Source organism: Seriola lalandi, unplaced genomic scaffold (genome assembly GCF_002814215.2).
Source record: "Seriola lalandi dorsalis isolate HSWRI2012SDOR001 ecotype SW California unplaced genomic scaffold, Sedor1 jcf7180002054497, whole genome shotgun sequence".
In the NCBI taxonomy this organism is placed as follows: domain Eukaryota; kingdom Metazoa; phylum Chordata; class Actinopteri; order Carangiformes; family Carangidae; genus Seriola; species Seriola lalandi.
Window position 1 is genome coordinate 446,804 of NW_019525050.1, and position 12,553 is coordinate 459,356.

The 12,553-nt window shown below is 36.2% G+C and overlaps 1 protein-coding gene across 5 annotated transcripts in view; it reads right to left on the reverse strand.

The window, feature by feature from the left end:
• Positions 1 to 2,031: 2,031 nt before the first annotated feature.
• Positions 2,032 to 12,553, reverse strand: part of klc1a (kinesin light chain 1a) — a 49,940-nt gene continuing 39,418 nt past the window's right edge. For 3 of the 5 annotated variants that reach the window (XM_087175770.1, XM_023412994.2, XM_023412995.2), the window contains exons 15-16: positions 8,845 to 8,911; positions 2,032 to 6,893 (exon numbers count right to left, since the gene is read on the reverse strand). In XM_087175770.1, the coding sequence (XP_087031896.1) occupies positions 6,828 to 6,893; positions 8,845 to 8,911 (133 nt within the window). In that variant the 3' untranslated portion in view covers positions 2,032 to 6,827. Of the gene's footprint in view, positions 6,894 to 8,772; positions 8,912 to 12,553 lie in introns of all 5 variants that reach the window. The other 2 variants (XM_087175769.1, XM_023412996.2) reach the window with 2 other exon arrangements.

Consider the following 12,553-nt stretch of genomic DNA (forward strand, 5'->3'; position numbering starts at 1 on the left):
AATGTGCAAAAGTTTTTCCAGATCTTAAAATCATTAAACCAAGTTCTCTTGCCATGATGTTAAATGAGAAAATACCATTTATAAAGACTGACACACTATTTTTAGCCATTTGTCCTTAGAACACAGTAATTCTCACATGTTCGTATTAAACAACTTGACATTTGTATCAAAAACATCACCAACAAATGTTTTTTTTCATCATTTATTATTGTCAGGATTATATGTTTCCCTATTTACATAAGATTTTTTTTAAATAAAAACCTACTTTTATTGTAAACATGTAATGATTCGTGTGTCTCCCTCATTTTGATTCACCACCCCTCACACCAACATGTTTCGTCTATAAACAATGTACTGTTGCTTTTAACTGACATCACAAAGAGGAAGTGACATCATATCAGGCTTTGGAGCAGCAAGGAACAAAAGCAGGCAAGTTCTGACCTGCACATAACAAATGTCTAAACAGCTGGTCTGTCCTCTCATCAGAGGAAGCTGAACTGGAAGTGGCTTTCTATCATCATCATCATCATCATCATCATCATCATCATCATCATCATCATCACAGCCCATTTGAGAACTGAGGATGTCCATGCAGGCTCCTTTGTCCATACATGAGGTCCTCCTTCTGTTGGCACCAGTCATTCACTTTTCACTGTGGATTCCTTTGAATGACAGTAAAAGACAAACACTTTAGTTCAGACATGGTGGATCACAGTTAATCACACACATATACCAGCTGTCAGGACAGGTGCATGAATACCTGCTTCAGTTGAGGACTCCTGTGAATGAATTTACAGTATTAAATGACAAACCCCTGCAAGATAATGATCTATTATACACTGTGTATTGTACTCAATACGATACGATACCAGGGAGAAGACAAGACAGAAAATAAGTTAATGAGATGAACCTGCATGTTTTGCTGCATGTAAGAAAATTCTACCAGCGACTGATTTTTTCTAATAACATGATGCTGAGTTAATTTTTAAACTATATTTATCATTGTCCTGCAAATGTTTGCATGTTTGGGACCAGGTACGGTTAGCATAACAAACACGAAGTTATCAGCTAGCTAGCTAGCTAGGTTAGCAAAGTGCAGTCTGTTGGTGCCGAAGAACGAGCCATAATTACTGTGAACAGAAACTCATTAAAACTAAAGAACTAACAGCAAAACTTCCTCCTCCACCGACAAATACTGGGAAAATAATAGAAATTTAACACAACTGATTGAATACGATGTGCACACGACCCACGCTCTCCTCCGGTAATCGACCTCCCGGCCTGCCGCGTCATCTGATCAATCATTGCAGACCAGGTGTGATGCCACGCCCCCAAAAATACCTGTTATCTGCCTAATATCTAATTAATTAGATGATTATTTTCAGATGGACCACCAGAACACTGAACGAGAGGTGTGAATGAATTTAGACCCTCACACCGTAATGACTTCTGGAAAACATTTATCGACTGAGTATTTCATGAGAGAATTTGTTTTTTGAATGAGTGTGTGTTGGAACCAGAGTTTTTTGGCGCCAGCCCCCAGCGGTCCTCGTGGTATTGCACATTAAGGCACTAATGCATTGATTTCACTTTCCAGCCCCGGAGACAACGTCCTTTCTAATATGCAGTCTATACAATCCACTGACTAATCAGTGGATTGATGGTAACTTAAGGGTTAGTAATGAGCAGCAGAGGGCACTAAGATAAGAACATTACCCACTGTGCTATTAAGTTAAGTTAAAATAAATATAAAATAACAATAAAAATCACAGTCATTAAATCTAATACAGTTAAGATGTACAATAATTTGCAGGACAAACGTCACTACTGCTCAGTAAAAAGTGTTTGCAGACTAACTTCCTGACAATCACATATTGTTGGTGAGACTTCCTCCGTAACTGCTAAGTTATATCACATTACTCTGTAACAACACCATAATTAGTGAGAGTGTGGTGTTGCCTCGTGAAGATCACCAGCACGAGAGGAAGACTTCATGTGTGGGAGAGCAGCAATTACACAGGACAAGCAGTATCACGAATGCCAGTCTCATCCAGGACCATTTGTTTATTTACTGTATAGACAACATATACAGAGGACGGTTGTGTTTCATATTTTACATGGAGCCAAAAGTTCTGCATTGGTGTCTCGTGGAACAACAGTGTCCTTAAAATAATTACAGGTTACACGAAAAACAATTTAGGAGCCTCTTGAGTTGTGGAGCGGTGCATGATGAGGGTGCAGCATCCAATATGTTGCCATGGTAACTAGGTGTCTGATAAATAGGCACAACTAATGCACTTGACATATCTGATGGCACATTACATTTATATTTATTTATAGTTATAGTGGTAAAGCTCTATCAGTATTGCTGCAGTTCTATAGGGGGTGATAGAGGGCGCTGTGTTTACACTATAAAACTATTTTTTGTCCCCACCTGAGAAAATACTTTGTCCAACCATCCACATGACCGCTCCACACAACAACATGGTCCACAGGCATGGGAGGAGAAAACAACAACAACAACAACAACAACAACAACAACAACAACAACAACAAAAGGACAGACTGTTACACTTTTACCTTCACTGCTTTAACAAGAAACACACATAAAGCCAAATAAAACCTTTCTGTGCTTTCATAAATCACACATTTACATTCATGTCATCATAATCACCACTCAGAAATCATTTTGTGTAGTAAAAATTGATTAGAAATCGTAGTTTCAGGACGGATTTTTAAGATTTCCTTCCTGTGATATGTCAATTTCTCTCTCTGCTGCTCATCTTTAAAACGTAACAGCAGCGATGGAGAGGGCAACAGTCGGAGCAACTTTGACCTAAAACTGGGCGACAGTGTTTCTGATGATACAAGTCAGTATATACGTACAATTACCGTTCTTACCTGGAAGTATTACCATAATAAAATGTTTTAAAGAGAAGAATTTTAACAGTTTTAACAAATACAAGTGTCACAATAAAAGCAAATTCATAAGTGAAAATACTGTTTAAATCATTATTAAAATGCACAAAATCATAAAAGTTGTGTGTATATTATTATTATATCTTTGCTGCCATATACAGCTACCTTGAATTTATCTTGTTTAAGTGACAGTCAGAACTTTAAAAACCTTTTAATTTGCCTGTTGCTGAAGTTGTTGCCCAAACTGTCGCCCAGTTCATCAAAACCATCAGACATTATTAAGTTATGTGCCTCGTTACTTTGTGGAGCTTCTACATTAAGACAATAAAGACAAAGGAAGCAGGTTGATGAGCGGACTGATCAACAGTCAACACGAAGCTTCAACACACTCCACTCTGACCTGTAGTGTCAAACAGTGTCAGTAAGATCATCAATATAAAGAAAAAAAAAAATAAGAATCTAATTCCAAAATGAGATATTTGACATTTAAAAAAAAATACTATGACTAAATTATTGCAGGCACACAAGGAATAAATGACAATCCTTATTATTCAATTATCAAATCTACTCAGCTTTTATATTTATGCTTCAGAGCTTCATCTTTGTTTTTTATTATTTGGGAAATGAGAACAGATAATAATGTATTTGGGGATATACAGTATAATAATGTCTTGGAATGAAAAGCCTTTACATAAAATCTCTGCATAGGTTCAGATGTTCATTAATTATCTTCAGATTTACAAATCACAACCAGAAACTGTAACATGTCAAGAGTTCTTCAAATAAACGAGTGTTAACGTCAAACAAAAGCTTATTGCACAGCCCTGCCAAAGACTACACGTTCATCAAACCTCTGCAGGAAAAACGAACTTCGCAAAACAAAACAAACACGTTACAATGCAGCAAACGTATCGGTCACTAATCTGATGTGATCAGGTCAGTATAAAAATAACCTAGGTTCATGTAAAGTGGGATTTCATTTCGTGACTGGTTGTTCTTCCACATTATTTGATTATTCTGGAAATCCAGGATTCTTTTGTTCAAGATGAATTCGGTCTAAAGATGAAGAATTTAAAATCCTGAAACTCCTTTAAGTAGGATGATGATTAAACCTGATTACTGCTGGGTACTGTTTTACGTAAAGGCCGAACTGTGTCTGTACAAACTGGACTCGAACGTTTGATCAGATTTGTAAACTCTTTTAACTTATTCTTTTATCAGTTAGTTCCTGATTTTATTAAAAAAAAAAACAAACCAGTTAGAGACTGTACCTTATTTAAGCAAAGCTCTTGTACAGCTGCTTGTTTTTAGACAGTTTTTAACATTTCAGAACTTTGGCTTCTTTTGGTTTTATATTTCTCAGTGTAAGATAAACTCAGGTATCATGTCTGCATTCATATTGAGGTACCATGGGAATGGAAATCCGCCTCCTCTCCTTGTTTTAAGAAGAGTTTCAATCACTTCTCGTCTTTATTTGAGGGAACATGTCCTCCGCTGACCAGCTGGACGTTTGCAGTTGATTTAAACGACCCTGTTTATTTGAACTATGCAAGTTTTCTTTCACTAAAGTACAAAGAACATCTGCAAACCCACATCTGCATAAAGACTCTTTCAGCCTTTATTAAAAAATGTATAATAAAGCAGCTGTGGACACTGGTGATACAGTTCATCTCTGAATAAATGGATGTTTATTTGCAATTGTGGCGACATTTTTTGTCAGATTTTAAATACTGAAAATGTTTTGACATAAAAAAGCTGATGTGTAAAATCAACAATGAACTTTTTATGATCAGGATTATGTTTGATTTCGATCCAGCTTTTCTAATAATGCACGTTTATTGATGCATGTTTTCATCTTTACATTAAATTCCAGTTTTTAAAAACACTTTGGATCTAATGAGTTCAAAGTGAATCACTGGTATACAGTGATATATATTTATTAAACTATATCTAACTATAGCTAAAGGAGGAATAGTCCCTCTTATTTTGGTAATAGCAAATATATATATATATATATATATATATTATATATATATTTTCAACTTAAATCTCCTCTGAAGATACTCAGGAATTATTCTAACTTCATTTAAATAATTCATAATTTGCATTTTTTTTTTTTTTTTGGTTGGATTTGTTCAACTTCACTCACATGGTAAAGTGTTGTCTTGAGTTTTAACATTATACCTTGGAATTTGTGTGTGAAAGTGAGGAGTGATATTAACTTTGCAGTCAGTGTGTGAAACTACAGCCTCGGTCCTGAGAGTGTCGGCCGGCCGTCATGTGCCAATAAACGCAGCGATCCTGCCGCTTTTACTCTGAAGCAGAGGAGACAGCTGCTGCTTTCTCAAGGCTGATTACAGACAGATATAAACAGAAACTCTTCAGAGCAGCGGAAGGACAAGACACAAATTAAACATCATTTAAAAACCCCCAAATGTAAACATAGAACTTCATACATCAAAAGCAAAAGTCTTCAATCAACACAGGACGGAACGTTTTAGGAAACAGAGTCAGTCATCCTAAAACCAGGAGACGTTTGAGATGTGGATTCCTCTGGAGGTTTCCAGCATCTTTGTCTCAAAGGGTTTTTAATTAATCCAGAAAATACAGTCTGTGAATTTCAGTTTCTGTGGTTTAAATATCTGTTGATTTGTGAAGAATTTCTTACTGAACAAAATGTGTGAATATCATAAATCATTATTTGCGCCTGAAGTTTATTTATTTTTTTTGTAAACTAATCAAAAACCCAGTTCAGAAGTTTGAAGAGTGGAAACCTGCAGAGTGAGCGCAGAGCTAAGCTAACGTCCGGGTCGGCCTCCTGAAAGACGTCATTGCTGGACAAGTTCTGCGTAGAGTCGTTCAAACATTTTCTCAGAGGCAGAAACGTTCTGGCTGCTGGATTCAACCTCAGTGTGTGAAGCCAAACAGCGTCAGTGAGAGCGAGTGTGTCGACCGGAAACTTCAGCAGCTGAGAAACACATTTGACATCATCCTGTCTGTTTTGCACTTGTTTTTGTTTCTGTCTACGCACCTCATGTTTTCCTTTTGTCTTGTTTTACACTGTTTAAATGTTAAATGACAGAAATTACATTTTATCCCTTCTGTAAAACTGTTTATAAAACAAAGAAAAACATTTCTGTACATCTGACTGATGCTCAGCTCTTGCACCTCTTTAGCAGAATGTTTAACGTAAATTAAAAAATGTTTTGTGCTTTTTTCAGCCCTGAGTTGTGTCTGCAGGTATTTTTTTCAGGCTGCATCCAGGCCCAACAACCTCCATCAAAAATAAATATCAACTTGTATGAGGACTCAGGTGATTTTGGCGACAGATTTTAGAGAGTGAATCAACTTTAAACTATTAAAGTTAATGTGTTTGTTAGTGAACTTGAACTCTGCAGCTCTTTGGCTTCACTCACGACAGTTTAACTCAACCAGCGACTTTGTGTTTTTTGCCTCAACGTCAGAAATGTTTGTGAAACTTAAACTCTACGTCTGCCTTCATTCAAGCGAGAGAGAAGCGTAAAATATTACAAACAGCTGATCTGAGAGAGCGATCACTCGCGCCAGCACACACTCACATACAGTATACGCACATTGAATTAGACAGAAAAGATTTACACACTCAAATCAAACACATACAGGTTGTTCGTGTTCCTCCTGTTTCTCGATATGTTCTGATAAACCCCCCCCCCCCCCGTCCTCTGAGAGCACGGACCTTTAAAAGTGCAATGGAAGATTAAAACCTGTACAGTGAGCACTTGGTGGTGTGATGCTGAAGTGTAACGTGGGCGAGGCGAAGCTTTCACAAACAGCTATTTACAGTGAGGAGGGGTCCGGAGTCTGGACATGAAGTCGATCCCTCATGACCTCCGTGACCTCTCAGCCTCCGTCCGTCACCTCGAAGACCTTCAACGCGCCAGGTCAGTGTGGCTGGCACTCAGGTCCCGACTATTCCTCAGACGATTATTTCGTTCCTGGAGGAGGTGAAGTGAAAGGAAACGAGATGAACAGCTGACAGGTGGATTCTTTATAATAAAAAATAAACTCAGAAAATCAGTGTTTCAGGAACTGAGAAGCTATTTCGTCTTTAGTTTGACCAACATGACTTTTATTTCCCTAAAGCTTTTCTGAGATCAAGGTTAGAGATAAAAAGATGGCAGACCTGCGATGTTTCCTTCCAACTCGGCTGCTTTTAAATAGTTTCAGAGAGAAAAAGTTGGACTTTATTAAATCGAATCTCCCTCCACTTCCCAATAAATACAGAGCTGGCATTTAGATTGGCAGAGGACTGAGGCCCGACACTCGGTAACTGATGTGACTTACAAAACCCAACGACATTCATAGGCTGAAACTTTTTTATCTGGTTATCTCTGCGATAAAAAAAAAACAAGACACTTTTATCTGTTCTGGTAAAATCTGGAAACAGGAGCTTAATTATAAAGTGTCAAACTCGTCATCATTTATTAATGAATTACAAGACGGCTCCTTTTTTACCAGCTACTAATACTAGTAACTCATTAGTAAGATTAATGAGTGGTAACCATTAACTTGATCTTGCCAAATAGTGAGCCTGCATCAATGTATGGAAACTGTTATAACTTGTAATAATTGATTATTTATGATTTATAAATGAATCATTTAAATTAAATTAATAACCTTATTATAAACTGTTAATAAATCCTTTATAAGGGTAATCTTATTGTGAAATGAAACCCCACCGAGTATCAGTGTAACGTTCCTAATAAAGTGTCTGTGTACATGTCGAGTAAAATCAAGAAAACATGTTTGTAATTGATTAGTGAAAATACTGATGGTGTGAAGTTAGTGTGTGAGTCACACTGATGTCGTGAGACAGTTTATAGAGACACGAGGAAGACTGAGAGAGAAGCGCAAGAGGAGACCAGGTCAAAAAGTATTTTTAACAGCTTGTTTTTAACCTGCTTGGTGACCTGTGTCGGTGAGTTAGTGAAAGCACGTAAATAAATTAAAAAAGTGTTTGTTTTTTTTAAACGTCTAAACTTCAAAGAAAATGCACCAGATAATATTTGACACTGTAAAAATATTGGTATTTTTTTTGTTGTTGAGTTTTTGCTGTATTCACATCAGATAAACAGTAAATTTCTCTTAAAATAGAAGAGAAAATAAAAGATATCAACTTTTCTCTCCCAAAAAGTTACACACAACTTCTTGAATTATTCTGCTATTTTCTTTTCTCCAAATATTAAACCTTTTCTCATCAATAATTCTTTTCTTGAACTATTGTGACTATTTGCTTTTTCTCCAAATATAACATGTTTTATTTAATAAAATTACAGCTTTACTCCCGAAAGACATTTTCCCATTTCCTGCATTTACACATAATTAACCTGGATAGAGCCACAATTAATGACCAGCTGATTACATTTTGACTCATTTAGTTATTACGTTTATTTAGTTTATTTATGAATTGTCAGAAAAGACTGAAAACTACAAACATGTCCCAGACTTCAGACTTGTATGTGACACAGAAAAGCAAAAGATTTCTCACCTCAGAGAAGCTGAAATGTATAATTTTGCATTTTTACTTGAAAATGAAGATTAATTGATTATAAAAGTGGTAATAAATAATCTGTTGATTGACTAATGGATTATTTGATTGATTGTTTCAGCAAAAACAGTCAAATTTGATGATGATGTCACTAGTTTTAGATGAATATTCATTGATTTTCTTCTTTCCTACAACAGATAACAGCAAATAAAGCTCAGTAAAAACATAAAAGATTTCTGCACATGTTGTAGCGGGTGTTTGTCCTTTAGTAGAAGCACACTGGGAGTTATTTTAGGGATTTAACTTTCTTTAACAGGATATTATACCGTCACCAACAGTCAGACCCTCGGCAGATACTTTTGGACCCGGGTCTCGACACTCGGGTCTCGGCTTCTTACTTGGTAGTGGTCACTCGCAGCCTTGTCCGCCACGTTAAGAACCCCCAGAGAGCTGGCTCGCTTCATGCTGCACCCAGAGCAGTGACATGCAGGGAGGGAGGGAGGGAGGGAGGCGGATGGGGTGAGGGGGGAGAGGTCAGAGGTGAGGAGGTGGAGAGTCAGCTGTGAGGAGTTTAGCTCAGTGGAGATGGTGACACGTATGTGTTGGTTAATGACATCCATGATATTTTCACACAAAGGTTAGTGTCACATAAACGTTTGATATGTTAACGAACTTTTTCTCATGAAATTTAAAAGATTAAATGTAAAAGATTTGTACCACATTTAAACATGACGTCCTCTGTAATATATACGTTGTATTTTATGGTTTTATTAATGGTGCTCATGCTTTATATTTCAGTTATCAGCCATGAAAAGGCAGATTGTGTAAAAATCATCAGGTAAATCACTTCAATGGACTATTTGACCTTTGACCTTCTGGAAAAGTGCTGCTGAGCACCTGGAACAGAAGCCATTTATTAATTACTGTTTAACTTTAGCAATTTCTTCCAAAAAATCCTTTTATAATTGCAGATAATTTACTAACTTTATTATTGCTGATGTTATTACTCAGCGTCTCTTATTCAAAATGGCAGAATTTTATATTTATTACTTGTGCTTTTAATGTGAAAAAATTGTTGCCCATCAATCTACAGTCAATAAACCATAATGACAAAGTGAAAACATTTAAAACAATTAAAGACAATTATTAGACAGTGAGACACTAATTTATATTTACATGGAAGCACCAGTCACACCTCACTCACAACCTGAAGGCTTCTCTCATTATAACTGATGTGTAAAGCATGAGTAAGTTAATTATTCACCATTAATAAAGTCATTATTTACACCTTATAACCTCTTCATGACAGGTGCTGTATTAGAAAGTGGTACCTTTTTCTTTTTTATTAAACAAATCTGTGACAGTTGTTTTATTGATGAGTTGTTAATTGGTGAAAACTGATATTTTCATGTCAGTAAAAGACCGACGCTGATGTCTGAACAAAAACACACTGCAGAACATGTCCATGCAAATGTGATCCATTCCTCAGTGCTCTCATTACACAATATAACCAGAATACATGTTCTGTACTGAAGTGGATCTGATTAATTCATAACTGTTAAAGGAAAATCAAACAACATTTCAGAAATATTTTCTACATTCAAACTCAGGAAAACATGATTTAAACTGACTGACTTTGCCCAGCTCACCTCGTGCATATATACATGTGATTCAGGAAGTTTAAATGCTCCTTCACTCTCATAAGCTGTATGTAAATATTAATATATGCTTTATAACACACCATAAAGCAGGTGTAAGTGTTTATTAATGTTTGTATCAACAAGTATCACTTGTATAAACAGATAATGAAAGAAAATGTCCTCGCAGCTGTGTACAACTACGCTTTGGTGTGTTATAATTTATCTATTAAATGTTGGTTGACTGTTAATACATTTTAAATACCGCCACTTAAAGACGGCACCAAAGTGAGGATCAACAAATAATGTGCAGCAGTCTGGCTACATTTTGCAGTTGGTGATTGGATTTTAATGGTGAGATTTTCATGATTAGATAGTCAGTCAAATTTTAGCTGCAACTAAAACTGGCTTTGTTTGCTGGTGGGAAGAAGCAACTGTAAGAAAAACTCAAACACTGATCTGTAACGTCTTCATTTTAACGCTGCATCTAATTTCTCTTTTTGTCAAACTCGATTATGAACTGTCAAATAAAAGCAAATAAAAAACAAAAATGTATCTTTAAGAGAAGCACTGCACCTAATGTCATGTTAAAATGGACATTTCTGCAGTGATTTCACATCACTGAGAGTCGGCCAGTCGTGATGATGATGATGATGATAATAATGATGGTGATGATGATAAGAGTGAAATCATCATATCCATCATCCGAACGAGCCGCAGAGAAGAGCCGCACAGAAAGGAAAAAGGAAACCAGTGAGCACACAGATGAGGCATGCAAGTGACATTCAAATGAAAAAATTTATTCATAAATAAAAATTCATCACAGCATAAAATCCTAAACAAAAACAGCCATGCAGAAGAGTTTGTTTTCAGAGTAAAATCCACAAAGAAACAAAAGAATAAAAATCCAAAGCTGAGAAAAAAATGAACTATATTTCAAACTCATTGAAATAAATAGTCCAAGGCCCCAAAATGCAATAAATAGATGTAACTATTAGTGGTGAAAACAAAACAAACGTTCCACAGGCATAACGAGCATAAAGGCATTTCATAAGCAGACATTAGTAGTTTGTGTCTCATTGCAGATGCCTTTTCTCCACATCGCCCGTCGCAGCATGTGAGTCAAGTAGTTGCATTATTTTTCCCATTTCACGAATACCAATATGTTCCTGAACACTTTGTCGTACAGTTAGTTTCCTTTGGTTTTCTGTTGTAGTTATGTTCAGGTTTGGTCACTGCAACACGAGCGTTAGAGCCGCTGTCAGGAAAAAGACATTTAAATCCGAGGTTTCGAGAATGAAGTTGAAATATTTCAAGAGAAGCTGCTGAGTTTTATGTTGTTGCTCTGCTGCTGCTGCTGCTGCTGCTGCTGCTGCCTGTTCAGATTCCCGCAGAAACTAAAAACTGAAGGTGAGACCAGTCAGGAAAGAGGCTGTGTGCTGTTCGTAATCAGAGACGTTCATCAGACGTACATTTGGTAAAACAACCACAAAGTCTCTTCTGTCAAACTGCTTTTCAATGGGAAGCATCCTGACACAATGTAATCCGGCTCGTTTCATCTAAACCTGACAGACATTTCATTCTATCCATGAAGCAACTTTTTCTGGGACTTTTTGTGACCTTTTCCACCTTTTTTTTTATTTTTTTTGCAAGATATTATGTTTTTTTCTTGAAATATTCCGACTATTTCTTTGAAATATTTCAACATTTTCCTTGAAATTGTAAATGCATTCCTTGAAATACAATTTCTTTTAAAAATATTATAAATTTATTGTTCTCAAAATATTTTTTTTCTCAAAATATTGAATTTTTTCCTCAAAATATTAAAATGTATTTTCTAAAAATATCAATTTTTTTTCTCTCAAAATATTACATATATTTCTTAAAATAATGCAATGCATTTTTCTCAAAACAATAAAATTAACAATTTCTCTTTTTTTACAAAATATTATGACTTATTTTTTAACTATTACAACAATTTCTTTTTGAAGATATTTTGACATTTCTCTACAACCTTTTCTTTATAAAGATTCAGCTTTATTCCTGGAATATTCCAACTTCATTGAGGAAATCACAGATATTTCTTTTCCACTATAATCGGCTCTAATACTCAGCGGCCTGTTGTTCTGTCCAGTGACAACCAGACTAAACTATGAGTAAATAACATTGAAATAAACACTGTACAATGGCGATGTGTGTGACAAAGGTAAACTCATGCAATGGGAAAAAAAAATAAAAAGGCCCAACGTGTATTTGACAGTAAAAGCTCCCTCGATCTTTTCATGTGCAAACAGCTTTAGAGTTACACCGCTTCACCACCAGCAAAGTCGAGTGAATCCCTTCTTTTGTTTTTGGTTAGTATGGAACCGCCGAGCTGAGGGCCGGAGGGCCGGCTCGATCCTCCAGGCCTTCAGTGCATAAAGTGAGAGTCACCTGTAGCGGCTCAGTCAGGTGTCTGGGTGGGGTGGGG